The 17,072-nt window shown below is 35.6% G+C and overlaps 1 protein-coding gene and 1 non-coding gene across 9 annotated transcripts in view; one reads left to right on the top strand and one right to left on the bottom strand.

The window, feature by feature from the left end:
* The window catches only part of CUL4B (cullin 4B), a 48,004-nt gene that overhangs the window by 21,742 nt on the left and 9,190 nt on the right, over window positions 1–17,072 (top strand). For 5 of the 8 annotated variants that reach the window (XM_038588217.1, XM_038588219.1, XM_038588215.1 and 2 more), the window contains 13 exons: window positions 2,646–2,749; window positions 3,249–3,318; window positions 4,102–4,175; window positions 5,185–5,347; window positions 5,483–5,572; window positions 5,868–5,950; window positions 7,276–7,343; window positions 8,377–8,495; window positions 9,253–9,445; window positions 14,218–14,322; window positions 14,809–14,919; window positions 15,364–15,455; window positions 16,733–16,840. In XM_038588217.1, the coding sequence (XP_038444145.1) occupies window positions 2,646–2,749; window positions 3,249–3,318; window positions 4,102–4,175; window positions 5,185–5,347; window positions 5,483–5,572; window positions 5,868–5,950; window positions 7,276–7,343; window positions 8,377–8,495; window positions 9,253–9,445; window positions 14,218–14,322; window positions 14,809–14,919; window positions 15,364–15,455; window positions 16,733–16,840 (1,380 nt within the window). The remainder of the gene's footprint in view (window positions 1–2,645; window positions 2,750–3,248; window positions 3,319–4,101; window positions 4,176–5,184; window positions 5,348–5,482; window positions 5,573–5,867; window positions 5,951–7,275; window positions 7,344–8,376; window positions 8,496–9,252; window positions 9,446–14,217; window positions 14,323–14,808; window positions 14,920–15,363; window positions 15,456–16,732; window positions 16,841–17,072) is intronic. The other 3 variants (XM_038588216.1, XM_038588221.1, XM_038588222.1) reach the window with 1 other exon arrangement.
* Window positions 11,621–11,723, bottom strand: LOC119868619. The gene has a single exon (XR_005386605.1). It is a non-coding gene; the product is annotated as a U6 spliceosomal RNA (small nuclear RNA).

Here is a 17,072-nt window from a genome sequence, read left to right as displayed (position 1 = left end):
TCAGACTAAAATGGTAAGATTGAGCCTTGAATGCCATGCTGAAAGGTGGGGAAGGTAGAAAGGGTTTATTGGATGAGGTGAATATATACTTAATATATTCATCCTATTAGAAGCCCAAAAAGTATTACAGAACATGTAGTGAAAGTTTTACTTCCCCTCTACCCTCCTTTGCATTCAGCTAGTTCCTCTATCCACAAACATTATTAGTTTGGGGAGTATCTTTTCCAGCAGTGTTTTATTTATTTAATTAATTTTTAAAAGAGGTGGAGTTCTGTGTAAGGCAGGAGGGAGACCCTGGACTTTTTTTTTGAGACCCTGGACTTTTTAATAAGATTTTATTTATTCATGAGAGAGGCAGAGACATAGGGAAAGGGAGAAGCAGACTCCCCACACGAAGCCTAATGGGGGACTTGATCCCAGGACCACGACCTGAGCCAAAGTCGGACGCTCATCCACTGAGCCACCCAGGTGTCTGGGCCAGCCAGGTACCACCAGGTCTGCTGTTTCCTGGTGAGGTGCAGTCCTTTGTATTTTTTAATACCTATTATGGGATTTCTCCATAACAGTACTTAAGGAGCTTGATGAAAGGTTGTCAAGGAAGGGAAATTACTAGATCTGGTTTATGTATGTTAAGACTCATAAAGGCTAACTAGAGAAACAGAGCGTTCTGTTTCAATTTGACTTTCAAGACTCCCTTTCCTGCTTTTCTTGCTTAAATTACTCTCCAGCTAAACATGGGAGAGATTGTATGCATATAAAGCCCAGCTTACTTCTCTATTTCTCATTATTCCCACTAGCTCTTCATCCATTTTCCTCTAGTCTTTGGGATTTCACATTTTTGCCTCTGTTCAGGAAGCCTTTCCTGACTTGCTCCTGTCCTAAAGAGCCTGGCTTAGGGCCTTTGCCCCTATGCTTATTGTCATCATAGCATCTAATGCAGTGTTTTGTAATTCTATGTTTTCTGGCCAGTTTTCTGCTTACACTATAAGCCCCTTCTATGTACATTGCTAGTTTTAAGTATGTTTTTTTTCGAATATTTGCCATATTGCCTGATTCAAAGCCCCCAAAGCATTAAAAGAGTATGTGGATACATGAGCACATGGACTCTTTTTCTCATTAAAGAGAATTGGGGGATGGGATATGCACAAATATAGAATTTTTTTAAAAAGGATATATAGTATTGACTGATAAATCAGTGTGTTATGATTGGTGGATAGTGCCCGGTTGAAACAGTTAAGGAAAGCTTATTGGAAGAGGTGGGACCTACCTGAGTAGTAAGGGAATATGGTATTTTGTGCTAGAAGATAAATAAAGAGAAACACAGCAGAATGGAATGGGAGATACAGGACTTGGAGAAGTACTGGAAGTGGGAAATGTGGATAAGATAAAGTACAAAGACAGAATCTAAGCAGGGAAATGAGAAGTGTTGAGAAAATGAGTCATTCAAGAGGAACATGAGATACAATGAAAAGAATACTAAAGAAGGAAGGGGGAGAGTCCATAGAGATCCAATGTGAACAGAAGGGCTCATGAAACAAGCATAAATACATCCTTTAGGTATTTGTGGCCTAACCCAAGGCCCCATGGAAAGTGGCCAAGGGAGACTCAGCTTTCTTATTCCTCTTAGCTATTGGATCTAATTGGCCTGCTGTTTCCTGGTGAGGTGCAGTGACTTTCCTGCAAGGATATAAGTGGTTTTCTTTGAGCTTTCTTTTCATTTGCTAATTTATTTACTGGACCTGCCTGCTGGGAATGTGACTTCCAAGTACATATTTATAAAATTCCACTCCAACCTACAGAACTTGGATGCTCCCTTAGAGTCAATTTTAATGGATTTTCTGCCTTTTCTTGTGGTGAAGAAGGAATCCTGGTGTTATACTTAAGTCATTACTAGTTGGAATTGTAGATTATATCAGAGTTCATCCAAAGAGTTTTACCATGCCTGTTGTTTTAAAATTGAAAGTCTTTGATATACATAACTGGAAACTCATTGAAATCTGAAGTCTTTCCTTTCAGGATCTGAGTATAAAAGAAGACCAATTCAACTATTAGAATGAAGTAAAAATAGTTATTTCTGTTTTAATTGATGTTTGCTTAATTGTGCAAATTTTAAAACCTCTATTTAAATATTCATAAACTGAAATATTGGAGAAAAATAAGAAAAATACTTGGTGTCTGCATCATACTCCTTATATAATACTGCTAGCAATAATCCATTGTTCTATTCAGGAAAACCAAAGAAAGTATAAATAAATTCTAATTCAATGGTGAATCCATCTGATAAACAATTGTGAAACTGTTTTTTAAACTCAAAGTGAGATTCTAAACTTATAAAAATAGTTAACATTTTCAAGAACAAGACAACATTTACATGTAGTCGTTGTTGTAAATTGGATGTCTCCACAGGGTAGAACTTGGCTTGATTCCCTCCATCCTTAACCTGAACAGCCATTATATTAGTGGGGTGGGTTTTTTTTTTTTGTGCATCTATTATGAAAAAGTTCACTTGCATTCATATTTTGTTATTTTAGTTTGTGTTTTAAATGGATAAATAACCCTTTTTAATAAAAGTATTAAAATAAGAATTTGATGTAAATAATCAGTGACTATTTTCTCTTTAAGCAAGTATATGTTTAATCTTGCAGGCTGTAGAAAATCTCTGTTCTTACAAGATTTCTGCAAACTTGTACAAACAGCTGAGACAGATTTGTGAAGATCACATCAAAGCACAAATTCATCAGTTCAGAGAATATCCTTTTAAAAACTCAAAATACTGTATTTTTATCTGTTGCCTCCTTCCCTATCCCTCACCATTTAACCCAACTTGAAATGGAATGCCTGTGTTTTGTAGATTTGTTATATTGTTCCTTACCTTTCTGGAGAAAGAAGAAAGGAGTTTTTGACTTTTCAACCTTAATTAGGTTCCATATCTACATTGTGGTATTAGTGAATATAACATATCCTTATGTCTTTACTCTTTTTGTCCTAACAAATTTCCATTTAGGGAAAAATCATCTTCTAAGGGAAATCATAAACAGCATAATGCTCATTTAATGTGTAAGACTTGTTCTAAAAAGTATTTAGTCGAACCTAAAATTTTTTACAGTTTAAGAAAGAGCATTTTGTTTTATAGCTAAGTGCTGTTTAGTTTAATTAGTGTGTAATACTCCATATTTAAGACAAATAAGCTCTTACATTGCTTGTATTACTTGTATTAAGCACTTAAAAATATCCTTGACATACTTCATGGATTCATTGGATAGTGTTCTTTTTCTAAAGAAGATTGATAAATGCTGGCAAAATCATTGCAGACAAATGGTAAGCTGGAAAAAGTATTGCATTTATTTATTGTAGTTAAATAAGTTTCTTCAAATACATGGATATTAGTTTTAAAAGCTTTGCAGTGTGGGGGAATTGCCTTGATGTCTGCTCTTGTTCTGAATTGAAAACTAATTGTGGTTAAGTTTTCTATTTTTAAACTGTGAGTTACAGGGAAACCACCATTTTAGAATGACTTGTACCTTAGGATCATTTTTATTTTTGTCACACTTAACCAACAAGTACCTCGTTTAGAAAAAAAGGTACATTTTTGTGTGTTGGTTTTGATGGATGTCCCGCCCACCTACTTGATTGCCCTGTGAAGGTGCCTGATGGTCCTGCATTTTAGTTTATTCAGAATTCAGCCTTATCCTTTCTCCCTAATCTGCTATTAATTTTATATCTTATGTTCCGCAAAGTAAAAATCTTAAAATCCTTCTATCCAAAGCCATACATGTACTTCACCCTGAATGAGCACTGCTACTGAGGAAGAATTGTATGTGTGTCCCCTTAATTCCCTGTTTTTATTTTCAGTTACTTTTCAAGTTGCAGAGAAGTCACAGAACCATTTTAAGTATCCCTTTTCTAAAAACGACAGCAAGGATTAAGAAAATAGAATAGTTTAATAAAAATGGTATGGGCACATTCTCAGGCAGATTTCTTTATCGGTATGTAGTAGTCTAGTATATTTAAAAGCGAATCCTGTGATTTTATTCTTATTTTATCAGGAGCAAATATATCAGCTTAACAAAATGTAAAAATTGATTTCTTTTTCATTGACAGATCATGATCAGGAGCATTTTTTTATTTCTGGATAGAACTTACGTTCTTCAGAATTCAATGCTACCCTCCATTTGGTAAGGATGCCAAAAAATAATTATGAAAAGATTTGTTACAAATCATAGTCAAATCTTAATTACAGGGATCCCTGGGTGGCGCAGGGGTTTAGCGCCTGCCTTTGGCCAAGGGCGTGATCCTGGAGACCCGGGATCGAATCCCACGTCGGGCTCCCGGTGCATGGAGCCTGCTTCTCCCTCTGCCTGTGTCTCTGCCTCTCTCTCTCTCTCTCTCTGTATGACTATCATAAATGAATAAAAAAATTAAAAAAAAATCTTAATTACACTAATGGAAAGAGAGTAAGTGATACTGTGAATATTCTCCTAAAAACTCAAATTTGGCTTCTAGACTTGTATATATAACAAATTTACCTTCTTAATTATGTTTTGCCTATTCTAATATTGGAGATAACTAACATTCCCTGAGCACGTAATAACTTAATGAAGAAGTTTTTTTGTTAGCCAAGGGGGTTAAAGTCTATTCTGGATTGTCTATGAGTGTGCATTATTTTTTTGCTTATCAAGAGTTTGCTATTATCTGTTAACATGGCTGTGGAAAATTCCACATATACGCAAAAATAGAATAGTATAATGAGCTCTTTCCCCACCTTATGCCTAGCATCTACCTACAGTAATTATCAGAGTTTACTGATTTTTGAGTACTGAAGCCAGATGACAAATGACCAATTAAGCCTTCGTTACCAGAACAGTGAAAACCATTTTATATCTTTGAACTAATTTTGTCTCTTCATTTGACCAAGGAAGAAATTCACCAAAGGAAATAATACAAGAAAACTTAGTTATGGAGGAAGACAGGACTTTAGCTTCAGTTCTCATTAAAGACTAAATGAGTTTCCTGTATGCTTTAATTATAATAATATTATATAAAATTAAATGTGTGGATTTTATCTTTTTACAATTGCTGCTTCAAATCTGGAGCCCTAATTAACATGTGGTGAGAAGTTAAGCAGGCCTCTTTAGAAGTGGTATTGTTGTCAATTAATTTTAATTATACATATTTTTGTTTTAGGGACATGGGACTGGAGTTATTTAGGGCTCATATTATAAGTGATCAGAAAGTCCAGAATAAGACAATTGATGGCATTCTTCTCTTGATTGAGAGGGAGAGAAATGGTGAAGCAATTGATAGAAGTTTACTCCGAAGCCTTTTAAGCATGCTCTCTGATTTGCAAGTAAGTTTAACTTCACTTACAAGCTGATTACTATTCCTAGTTTATGTTTAAAAACCAAATTCATAGTGTAGTTCATGTGGAGGATTTAATATTTATTGAGTAAATGAACTTTTTAATTTTGATCCCTCCTCCCAGATTTATCAGGATTCTTTTGAACAACGATTTTTGGAAGAAACCAACCGGCTCTACGCAGCTGAAGGCCAAAAATTAATGCAGGAAAGAGAGGTATTGAAAAATCATGATTAATAAATCCATTGTGTCTCACAATAGACCTTACTTTATAAAACATAAGCTTCCCTTTGCACTTAACTTCCCAACATTGTGATACTTTTCTCTCACTTAGGTATTCCTTTCTTTTCTCTCTTAAAGGCCAGAATTCTGGATCATAAGCTCCCTATAATTTTACATATCATTCAACCTTGTCACAGTTGACAGGGCTGCTCCCGGGATCTTTTGGACTTGACATTTTCTGAAAGATTCATGGGGAGGAAAACAATAATATAAAAAACTATCTTTGTAGGTTCCTGAATATCTTCATCATGTTAACAAACGTCTAGAAGAAGAAGCAGACAGACTTATTACTTACTTAGATCAGACCACCCAGTAAGTATTATATGCTCAGCCTAATATACTTTAACCATTGTTGTTGAATCACTTAAGGCACTTTCAGCATCCTCAAACCTGTTAGTACCTATTTGCAGGTGTGAGTTGAGATTTTTTAACAATTGTTTTCTTAATGTGAACTTCATTTTCCTTAGATTTAATCAAGGATTGTATGTGTTTAGGATGTAATTTGAAAATAGCATTAGAGGGGCACCTAGCCGGTTTAGTTGGTAGAGGATGTGACTCTTGATCTCAGGGTTATGAGTTCAAGCTCCATACTGGGTGTAGAGCTTGCTTTTTTTTAAAATGAAAAAAAAAATAGTACTAGAAGCTGATGTGATCTTTGAAATCTTAAGGCTGATTAAAATTCAGTAGATGTTTGGAGGAGAAACTGTTTCTGTGCTTTCCTAAATATTATCAACCAAGGAGTTTCTATAAGTAGCATAGATAACTACCTTCCTAATTAAAGCAGAGAAACTTTGAAAAAGCCAGCCACAGCAAGACCATAGAAATACTTAGTGATGTAAATCAAATTCTGAAATAATGCACTTTTCCTTCTTATGGTGTAAGTAGAGTAACTCTGAGCACCAATACATGTAAACATAGGATAGGAATATTGGAGTTAACTTGAAACAAGCTATTTGAGGGGTGCTTGGGTGGCTCAGTTGGTTAGGCATCCAACTCTTGATTTTGGCTCAGGTTATGCAAGATTTTAGAGTTGTGAGATGGAACCCCAAGTTGGGCTCAGGCACTGGGTATGGAGCCTGCTTGGGATTCTTTCTTCCCTCTGACTCCTCCATCTTTTTAGTTTTTTTTTAAGATTTAATTATCCATTTTATAGGGAGAGAACTGAGGGGAGAGGGAGAGAGCAAATTGCAAGCAGATTCCCTGCTGAATGTGGAGCCTGATGCAGGGTTTGATCCTATTAGCCCAAGATCATGACCTGAGCTGAAATCAAGAGTCAGATACCTAACCAACTGAGCCACCCAGGTGCCCTGTTGCTCTCTGTAAAAAAAAAGAAAAAGAGCAGCAGAAGCAAGCTATTTGATTCCCCCCCCTTAAAGGCTTTAAATTTTCAGTAGAGTTTAGGCACCTGGATGGCTCAGTCGGCTAAGCATCTGCCTTTGGCTCAGGTTATGAGCCCAGGGTCCTGGGATTGAGTCCCACATCCGGGCTTCTTGCTCATCAGGGAGCCTGCTTTTCCCTCTCCCTCTGCCTGCTGCTCCCCCTGCTTGTGCTCTCTCTGTTAAAAAAATAAATAAAATCTTAAAAAGTTTTTTCAACAAAATCAAATGTCAGTAATTCTAAACTTTTTTTCCTTGTAGGAAGTCATTAATTGCTACTGTAGAAAAACAACTTCTAGGTGAACACTTAACAGCAATTCTTCAGAAAGGTAATTGACCAATTTATAAATAAAGAGATCACTTTTAAAATTGTAGCTGCAAACAAGTGAAAAAAATAATTCTTAAGGATTGCCCTTTTAAGAAGCTTGATACTAAATAAAATAAAAATAAATAAAATAAAAATTAAAAAAAGCTTGATACTTTGTGGCTGCTTTTCTGAGAATGGACCCAACCCTTTTTCCCTATTCATCATGGTAAACTTTGAGGAGATACTCATTGACTTGACTTAAAGATACAGTAACTGAGAATGAGAGGAGTCCACTAACACCAGTAAAAAAAACAAAAAATAAAAACAACAAAACAGTGGGAATGTGGGAATTGTTGACTTAATATGTAAGACTACGATAGAAAAAAGAATTTTTCTTTACACTAAAGTGTATTCATTCATAGCATATAAAACCAAGCACTTTCCCCTAATCCCAAGTGATCTAACGGGTAAGCCCTGAATTTTACTTTGACAGTGCCAGAAATAGACAAAAGTTTTACCTTTTCCAACCATTTTTTCTTTTGTATAAAATGGATATATTAGAACTTTAACACAGTTACACTATTATTTCATTTTGAAAATCAAATACTTGAGACTTTTATTCAAACTTGGCCTATTAATGCATGGTTTTTGAAATACCATAGACCATATCCAATACTCTGAAATACGGTTATGTATACTAATTAGTGTCAAATGTAATATGGCTACTTGCATATATGAGTGAGTTATTTGTAATGTGTATTTAAGTAAATCAGTTTTTATAAATTGGTTTATATATCTCATCTGCCATGCTAAATGGCACAAACCATTACACAGTTGTTTTTGTATTTATATAAGCTTAAAGCTCCCTATATTTACTTTTCATTTGGAAAGGTGATTTATCTATTTGGATTTAATAGAAAACAAATCTTTATATTAAATTTTATAGACTAGTAATAGTTTATACCGGTATCACAATAATAATTTAACTTAATTTTCATTAAAATGTCTGATGTTTTTGTTCACGATTTTTAATGCCTCAATGTTTGAAAATTCAGGTTTAAATAACCTCCTTGATGAAAACCGAATTCAAGATTTATCTCTCCTGTATCAGCTCTTCAGTAGAGTTCGAGGTGGAGTTCAGGTTCTCTTGCAACAGTGGATTGAGTATATTAAGGTATTGACAATTAACCTGTGGGGTTTTTTTCTTGTGTCTTATAAATCTATACACTCAGTACATATCAGCAAGCATTTCTTACATGTTAGATTCAGGTTTTTTTAAGTAATGAGAGTTTTGAGGGCAGTCAAACTAAGAATGATAGCTATGTAACAGATCAGCAATAAAAGTTATTTTATTGAGGTGATTTCTATGTGTGTGGGGGGCTTTTTTTGGGTCCCAAATCTCCTTCCTTTCTTCAGTTTTACACTGAAGCCAGATGGCCATTTAAAAAGAAAAATTCAGGGATCCCTGGATGGCTCAGCGGTTTAGTGCCTGCCTTCGGTCCAGGGTGTGATCCTGGAGTCCCGGGATTGAGTCCCACATCAGGCTTCCTGCATGGAACCTGCTTCTCCCTCTCCCTGCATCTCTGCCTCTCTCTCTTTCTGTCTCTCATGAACAAATAAATGAAATATTTAAAAAAAATAAAAGAAAATTTCAAACCTGACTTCTTTAGAAGTAGGGACAAAAGCCTAGAGACTCATAATATTATGATACTGTATACCTAGTGAGTCATTCCTTATTTTGTGATTATAGATGAATGATTATCAGTCTGGATGTTTTATCACTTTATTTTTCTTTTCATGATTTCAAAAACAGCTTTGTTTTATTATTTTGAGATTTAAAAATATGTGTACCTACTTAAAATAAGATTTGGGAATTGTTTTCATCAGAGTTAATTCAGTTCTACTCAAAAGTGGTCGTTTTTGTTTTTTAGGCATTTGGCAGCACTATTGTAATTAATCCTGAAAAAGATAAGACCATGGTTCAAGAATTGCTGGATTTTAAAGATAAAGTTGACCATATAATTGATATTTGTTTTCTGAAAAATGAAAAATTTATTAATGCCATGAAAGAAGCATTCGAAACATTCATTAACAAAAGACCAAACAAACCTGCTGAACTTATAGGTATTTTTCCAGTCTTTTTTTCCATCTATTTAATGTTCTTTTATTCATAAAATTTCAGTCAGTTTGAAATTTTGACAAGGTTGTAGTTTAACACCTCATATATTTGGGGTTGCTTATTAGGTGGTAGTTTCTAAGAACCTAGATATAAGGAATAAGTCCTTCGAGGTAAAGAACATCTCAAGTTTATATGTCAAACATAATGTTCTTTCTTTGTAAGATAATACATTGAACCCTATTTACTTTTATTTATACTAAGCTTGATACCTGTTTTTTAAGCCTATAGCAACTTAGAGATGGGGCAGGATGCTACGTCCAGAGGCCCACACTTAGTGCTACAATACAAGAAAGGGTAGCAAGAAATTACAGTTGCTACTGAGAAAGGAAAACTGTCCAGGACAAAAATAAGCCTAATAATCTGGGCCCATTTAGTGTAAGGCTCTGACATATGGCAGTGTTTCTTAGATTTCCCCACCAAACTACCCTTTAATGTCAGAAGGAGAGGTATCCTGTGGTGAAGTTTTAGGGTCTTCTGCCAAAAGGATGAATTTCATTGGTCTACTACTTATCCTTAAATTTTTTTGGCAGATTTTGCCTTTTACTCTGTGATGTATCTGGTTTGTTTTAATAAGTAGTTTTTTAAGATTGGAGAACATAAGTGTAAAATGGACACTCCAGAATACATGCCAGGTCTTTCAGTGGCTTTTTTGAGGTGTAATTGACAATACAGTATTATATTAGTTTCAGATGTGCAACATAGTGATTCAATATTTGTATACATTGTGAAATGGTCCCCGCAGTAAGCCTAGTTACCATCTGTTCCCTTACAGTTATTATGGTATTTATGGACTATATTCCCTGTGCTGTACTTTACATCCCCATGATTTACTTATTTTATAACTGACTTTGTACTTCTTTATCCCCTTCACCCATTTTGGCACCGCCTAACCCCCCTTCCCTTGGCAACCACCAATCAGTTCTCTATATTTGAGTCTGAATTTTGTTTTGTTTTGTTTTTTAGGTTCCACATATAAGTGAAATCACACAGTATTTGTCCTATTTCTCTGCATTTTACCTAGTGTAAAAACACTTAGGATCTATGTTAACACAGATGGCAAGATTTCATTCTTTATGGCTGAGTAGTATTCCACTACACCCACACCCACGTACACCTTTCCTTATTCATCCACTGATGGACACTTAGATTGTTTCCCTATCTTAGATATTATAAATAATACTGCAATGAACATAGGGGGCATATGTTTTTGAATTAGTGTTTGCATTATCTTTGTAGTGTAATTGTTGAATCATGTGGTAGCTCTATTACTTTTTTGAGGAACCTCCATAATGTTTTCCATGGTGGCTGCACCAATTTGCATTCCCACCAGCAGTGCACAAGAGTTCGCTTTTCTCCACATTCTCACCAACACATTTTTTCTTTTCAATACTAGCGATTCTGACAGATGTGAAGTGATATCCCATTATGATTTTGATTTCCATTTCCCTGTTGATTAGTGATATTGAGCATCTTTTCATGTGCTCGTTGGCCATCTGTATGTCTTTGGAAAAATGTCTATTCAGATCGTCTGCCAATTTTTTAATTGGATTTTTTGTTACTGAGTTGTAGGAGTTCTTTATCTATTTTAGGTATTAACCCCTTATTGCATGTATGATTTGCAAATAACTTCATTCTGTCTTTTCCCAAAAAAAGGTTGCCTTTTCATTTTGATGGTTTCCTTTTCTGTGCAGAAGCTTTTTAGTTTGATGTCCTGTTTGTTTATTTTTGCTTTTGTTGCTCTTGGATTTGGAGTTAGATTCAGAAAAAAAAAAATTGCTAAGACCTATGTCCAGGAGCCTACACCCTATGTTTTCTTCTAGGAGTTTTATAGTTTCAGGTCTTCATACATCCATTCAAGTCTCTAATCCATTTTGAGCTAATTTTTCTGTATGATATAATATCATGGTCCAGTTTTATTCTTTTGCATGTGGTTGTCCAGTTTTTCCAATACCATTTATTGAAGAGACCCTTTTTCCCAGTGTATATTCTTGCCTCTTTTGGCATAGATTAATTAACCACATAAGCATGAGTTTATTTCTGTGCTCTCTATTCTGTTCTATTGATAGATATGTATGTTTTTATGTTAATACTATACTCTTTTGATTACTATAGGGTTTTTTTTTAACATGGAATGCTTCATAAATTTGCATGTCATCCTTGCAAGGGGCCACGCTAATCTCTGTATCCTTCCAATTTTAGTACATGTGCTGCTGAAGTGAGCACTGATTACTGTAGTTTTGTAGTATAGTTTGAAATCAGGGAGCATGATACCTCTGGTTTTTTTGTCTTTCTCAAGATTAGCTATTCGGGATCTTTTGTGGTTCCATACGTATTTTTAAATTACTTGTCCTAGTTTTGTGAAAAACGCCATTGGAATTTTGATAGGGATTACATTGAATCTGTAGATTACTTTGGGTAGTATGGACATTTTAACAATAGCAATTCTTCCGATCCATGAGCACAATATATTTTTCCATTTTTTTTTGTATCACCTTCAGTTTTTTTCATCAGTATCTTATAGTTTTCCATGTACAGGTCTTTCACCTCCTTGGTTAAATTTATTTTTAGGGGGTCCCTGGGTAGCTCAGTCAGCTAAGCAGCTGCCTTTGGCTCAGGTCATGATCTCATGGGTCCTAGGATACAGCCCCACATCTGGCTCCCCGCTCAGCGGGGAGTCTGCTTCTATCTCTCCTCTGCCCCTCCTCCCGCTTGTGCTCTGTCTCTCAAATACATAGATAAAATCTTTTCTAAAAATTTATTTTTAGGTATTTTATTTATTTTTTTAAGATTTGTTTATTTGAGAGTGAGAGGTGGGAACGGGGAGAAAGAGAGAGAGAGTCTCAAATACACTCACTCTTCGCTGAGTGCAGAGTCCAACACAGAACTTGATCTTATGACCCTGAGATCATGACCTGAGCCAAAACCAAGAGTTGGGACACTTAACCAACTGTGCCATCCAGGTGCCCTGGTATTTTATTCTTTTTGATGCAGACATAAATGGGATTCTTTTTGGTTCTCTGATAGTTCGTTATTAGTGTATAATGTATTTTGTATTCTGCAACTTTACTGAATTCATTTATTCTAATAGTTCTTCCATGGAGTCTTTAGGGTTTCTATAGTCTTTAGTCTATAGCGTCATGTCATGTACAAACAGTGACAGTTTTACTTCTTCCTTTCTACTTTGTATGCCTTTTATTTCTTTTCTTATGTAATTGATGTGACTAGACTTCCAGTAATGATGTTGAATAAGATTGGGGATAGTTGGGACGCCTGGATGGCTCAGGGCATGATCCCGCCGTCCTGGGATCGAGTCCCACAGTGGGCTTCCTGCATGGAGCCTGCTTGTCCCTCTGCCTGTCTCCGCCTCTCTCTCTGTGTCTCTCATGAATAAATAAAATCTTAAAAAAAAAAAGATTGGGGATAGTGGGTATCCTTGTCTTGTTCCTGATCTTAGAGGAAAAGCTTTTAGCTTTTCATTGTTGAGTATATTAGTTGTGGGTATGTCATTTATAGCCTTTATTTTGTTGAAGTATGTTTCTGCTATACCCACTTTGTTGAAAGTTTTTGTCTTAAGTGGATGTTGAATCTTGTCAAATGGTTTTTCTACATCTGTTGATGATCATATGATTTTTATCTTTATTTTGTTAATGTGGTGTATCATGTTGATTGGTGGATGCTGAATCATCCTTTTATCCCCAGAATAAATCCCACTTGATCATGGTGTATGATCCTTTTAATGTATTGTTGAATTCAGTTACCACATCCAAACTCCCCAGTGTATGCTAGCAGGCTGTATGGAAACTGCAGTGATGGTGTCCTCCAGCACCTTAATCTCTAGGGAACATATTAGCTATATCCTGCCCCTCCAGCTGATAATGCCCCCAGATCAGCAAGTGTATCTTTCACATATAGCCTAGGTGCTTTTCAAACTGCTGTTTTTTCACTGCGTCTTAGAGTGAGCCAGGCCGCAAGAGCCTCAAGAGTGGAATCTTCATTTCCTACAGCACTTTGGGATCCCCGGAAATCAGTTCTGTTGGTTATTTAAGTCAGATGTTCTAGGGGCTCATCTGTGGTGCAGATCACTGGGGCCAGGGTGCCTAAAGTAAGGCACTAACCCCTTATTCGTTGAAGAGAAGCACCTGTCTGGTGAAATCTTTCCCTTTTGTGTGTTGCTATATCTGTGTCGTCTCTGCCTCTCTTACCCATCCTAATGTGATCCTTTTATCTTTCGTTGTGAAGAAAAGATCATCTAGTTTTAAGATGTTTTTCAAAGGGAAATGTTCCATGTAGCTGTAGCTGGGGTGTGTTTATGGGAGAAGGTGAGTTCAGGCTCTTCCTATGCTGTCATCTTGGACCTCCCTCCCATCTTCAGTGGCTTTGATGACTCTAGCATGGTTCTGTATACACTGCCTCCCCCAGGATACCTATACCACATTTTAATAAGCATCAGGATAGTGGAAGTAGAAAGTACATTAGACTGAGAGCCAGAAGACTTGGGTTTGAGTTCAGGCTCTGGTATTTATTAGTTCTGTGACATTGAATAAGTCACTTGATATCCTTGACTTTGGAGACTTTTAAAAATGCATGGATATCTCTGAAGCATTGCAAAACTCAGTATATACTTCTATTTTGGTATATATAGTGCCTAGTACCTTATGGATACTCATGATCACTAAATATGATCACTAAACAATGAACTTTCCCCCCCCCACTTTAGCTAAGTATGTAGATTCAAAGCTTCGCGCAGGCAACAAGGAAGCTACAGATGAAGAACTTGAAAAAATGTTGGATAAAATTATGATCATATTTAGATTTATCTATGGTAAGTATTTTTGTTTTAAAATTCTTCTTTTAAAACAGCACTCAGCAGAGAAACTATCAAGTATAATTAACCTGGAAGGAGTATATTTGGGAGTTAGAGTTAGATATTTAAAACTGTATTATATTTGTTGCATTTAATTCATTAGGGTACTTAAGGAATATTACTTAATTGCCTTCTGCTTTGACTTTTCCACTTATTAAGAGCCTTTATTTTTGCTACTTGTTTTAATTTCTGTTGATGCTAAACTCATCAGCTGACTAAAATTTTTTAAAGACAAGGTAATGGCAGTCTTAATTTTTTACAGCAAAGAACTTTTGAAATGTCCAGCATATCTACTCCTAATGTCTGTTGCATTTAACAAACTTGGGTAAAATGTATAAATTTAAATAACTTGGAGTAAAGGTGTGATTTATTAAGCACTTCACAGCAATTTTGTCAGAACTTTTTATTAGAATCTTATACGTTGTATTTTATTATTTAACATAGGTAAAGATGTTTTTGAGGCCTTCTATAAGAAAGATTTAGCCAAGCGCCTGTTAGTGGGGAAGAGTGCATCTGTAGATGCTGAAAAATCAATGCTGTCCAAACTTAAACATGGTATGATTGTCATTTTTTCTATCCTTCTTTGATTTCTGAGGGAAAATATTAGCTTAAGTTTTACTACTTAATTGCCTCTTTCATTAATTGTTGTTCATATGATGAAAATGTAAATTGAGTAAGCTCATGAGGTTTCCAACCTATTGTACATAACCAGAGCTTTTGCAGTTTTTTAAAAAATAAAGCATTGTTCTTGGTTTTATTACTTGTATAAATATTTTTCATTTATCTTATGCCTAAATAGTAGATAAGGTTACTACAGGATTAAAGAGTATGACTCTGAATTAGTGGGGCATACACTTTGGGGTAAGGATTTTTTCATTCTTATGAATAGTTACAGATCATATCTTACACTGAAGCAAGTTTTACATTTCATGTTTTCAATTTTCAATTCTCTGTTTTCACCATTTTAAAATATTATAAATGTATAAACATCTTTAATAGAATGTGGAGCTGCTTTCACCAGCAAACTTGAAGGAATGTTTAAAGACATGGAACTTTCTAAAGACATCATGATTCAGTTCAAACAGGTAAAAGTGAGTTAAACTCTTACTTAATTTCTCAAACTTAAGGGATCCCTGGGTGGCACAGCGGTTTGGCGCCTGCCTTTGGCCCGGGGCACGATCCTGGAGACCCGGGATCGAATCCCATGTCGGGCTCCCGGTGCATGGAGCCTGCTTCTCCCTCTGCCTGTGTCTCTGCCTCTCTCTCTCTCTCTGTGACTATCATAAATAAATAAAAATTAAAAAAAAAAATTTCTCAAACTTAAGTATATTTAGTTATTTTCTTACTATGATTCGCACTGAAGAGGATAAGTAGAAACTTACATTTGTTGTAAATACATCATAGCAGCTTAGATGATACTCATTAGAGGAAAAAAAATCAAAGAAATATAAGTATATTTGACCTATTTCAAAATTCATGCCCAGTATGCATACCTAAGGTAACAAAAAAAAATGTATTGACTGAAGTCAGGACAAGAAAAACTGTAGCTAGATAGTGAGAACAGGGCTTTCTCTAGTATCTAATCACTGTTGGTGATTTGTATATTCAAAGCTGGCAGTGGGGAGGGAGGAGAGGCGGTAGAATGATTGTATAAGGTCTTTGAGGACATTGAGAGTAAGAAGCTAGATCCATAGTTTAGCAGATATCGGTAGAAGGTGATTTTGAAATATTTAAGAGCATAGGTAATAGTGATAGCAAATTAGATTTTCCTCTCAGGGTTTTAGTAATGACTTCTTTACCACTATATTGCCATGGTAGGAACTGAGAGTGAGAAAAGATCAGTAGAGTCATGGTCCTATAGTAGTGACAGAATAGAGTTTATCTGCTTTGCCCTTTCCCCCTCTTCTTCCTTCCCCACTTCGGGTAACCCCCTGCAAACAGGCAGTGGAGCAAGTTAAATATTGGAGACTTGGGCTCGCTGGTGGGGTGAGGAATGGGGGTTGCTACAAGGTGTTCCAAGCCACATAGGGGTCCCCAAAGATGGGGACTGCAGGTGGTAGGGGGAAAAGAATGGAGATGAGATTCTACTTAAAACAGCCCAGCCATAAGTGAGAAATGATCTAAGTCAATAATGCCTCTAACAAGGTCACGTGATCCTTGTATGCCATTGTAATAAAATGTTAATTAGTACATTTAATACAGGCTTCATTTATAGTCTTTTTGTAACAGTTGCCTTTTATTTTGAAGATGGTCAGTGTTTGCATGTAATTTTATAATGGGAAACTTCTTGAATGGGTTGTTGTTATGACATGAAATGTATGCACTTTTATTTTTAAAATTTTAAGTGTGTGTGTTGATCTTATTATAGTATATGCAGAACCAGAATGTACCTGGGAATATTGAATTAACTGTGAATATCCTGACAATGGGTTATTGGCCAACATATGTGCCTATGGAAGTCCATTTACCACCAGAGGTAAGAGTTGCTATTCAGGACTTGAGTTATAAGCATAGAAATATATAAAGCTTCTAATTTGTTTGTCTTTGAAAAATACTTTCTAAAAGTTTGCATCAGTAAGCACACCAACACCAAATTCTCTTTTAATATTTTGCTCTTTTTTTTATATTACTCTTGTACTCGTATCATTAGAGCATAGCTAATGATGTCAAGTTTCTGGATTCAGGGCCAATTTCCCTGACTCTTCTTT

This window comes from Canis lupus, chromosome X, assembly GCF_011100685.1.
Source record: "Canis lupus familiaris isolate Mischka breed German Shepherd chromosome X, alternate assembly UU_Cfam_GSD_1.0, whole genome shotgun sequence".
Taxonomy (NCBI): domain Eukaryota; kingdom Metazoa; phylum Chordata; class Mammalia; order Carnivora; family Canidae; genus Canis; species Canis lupus.
Note: the sequence above shows the minus strand (reverse complement) of the source record. Positions and strands in the feature narration are given on the sequence as shown.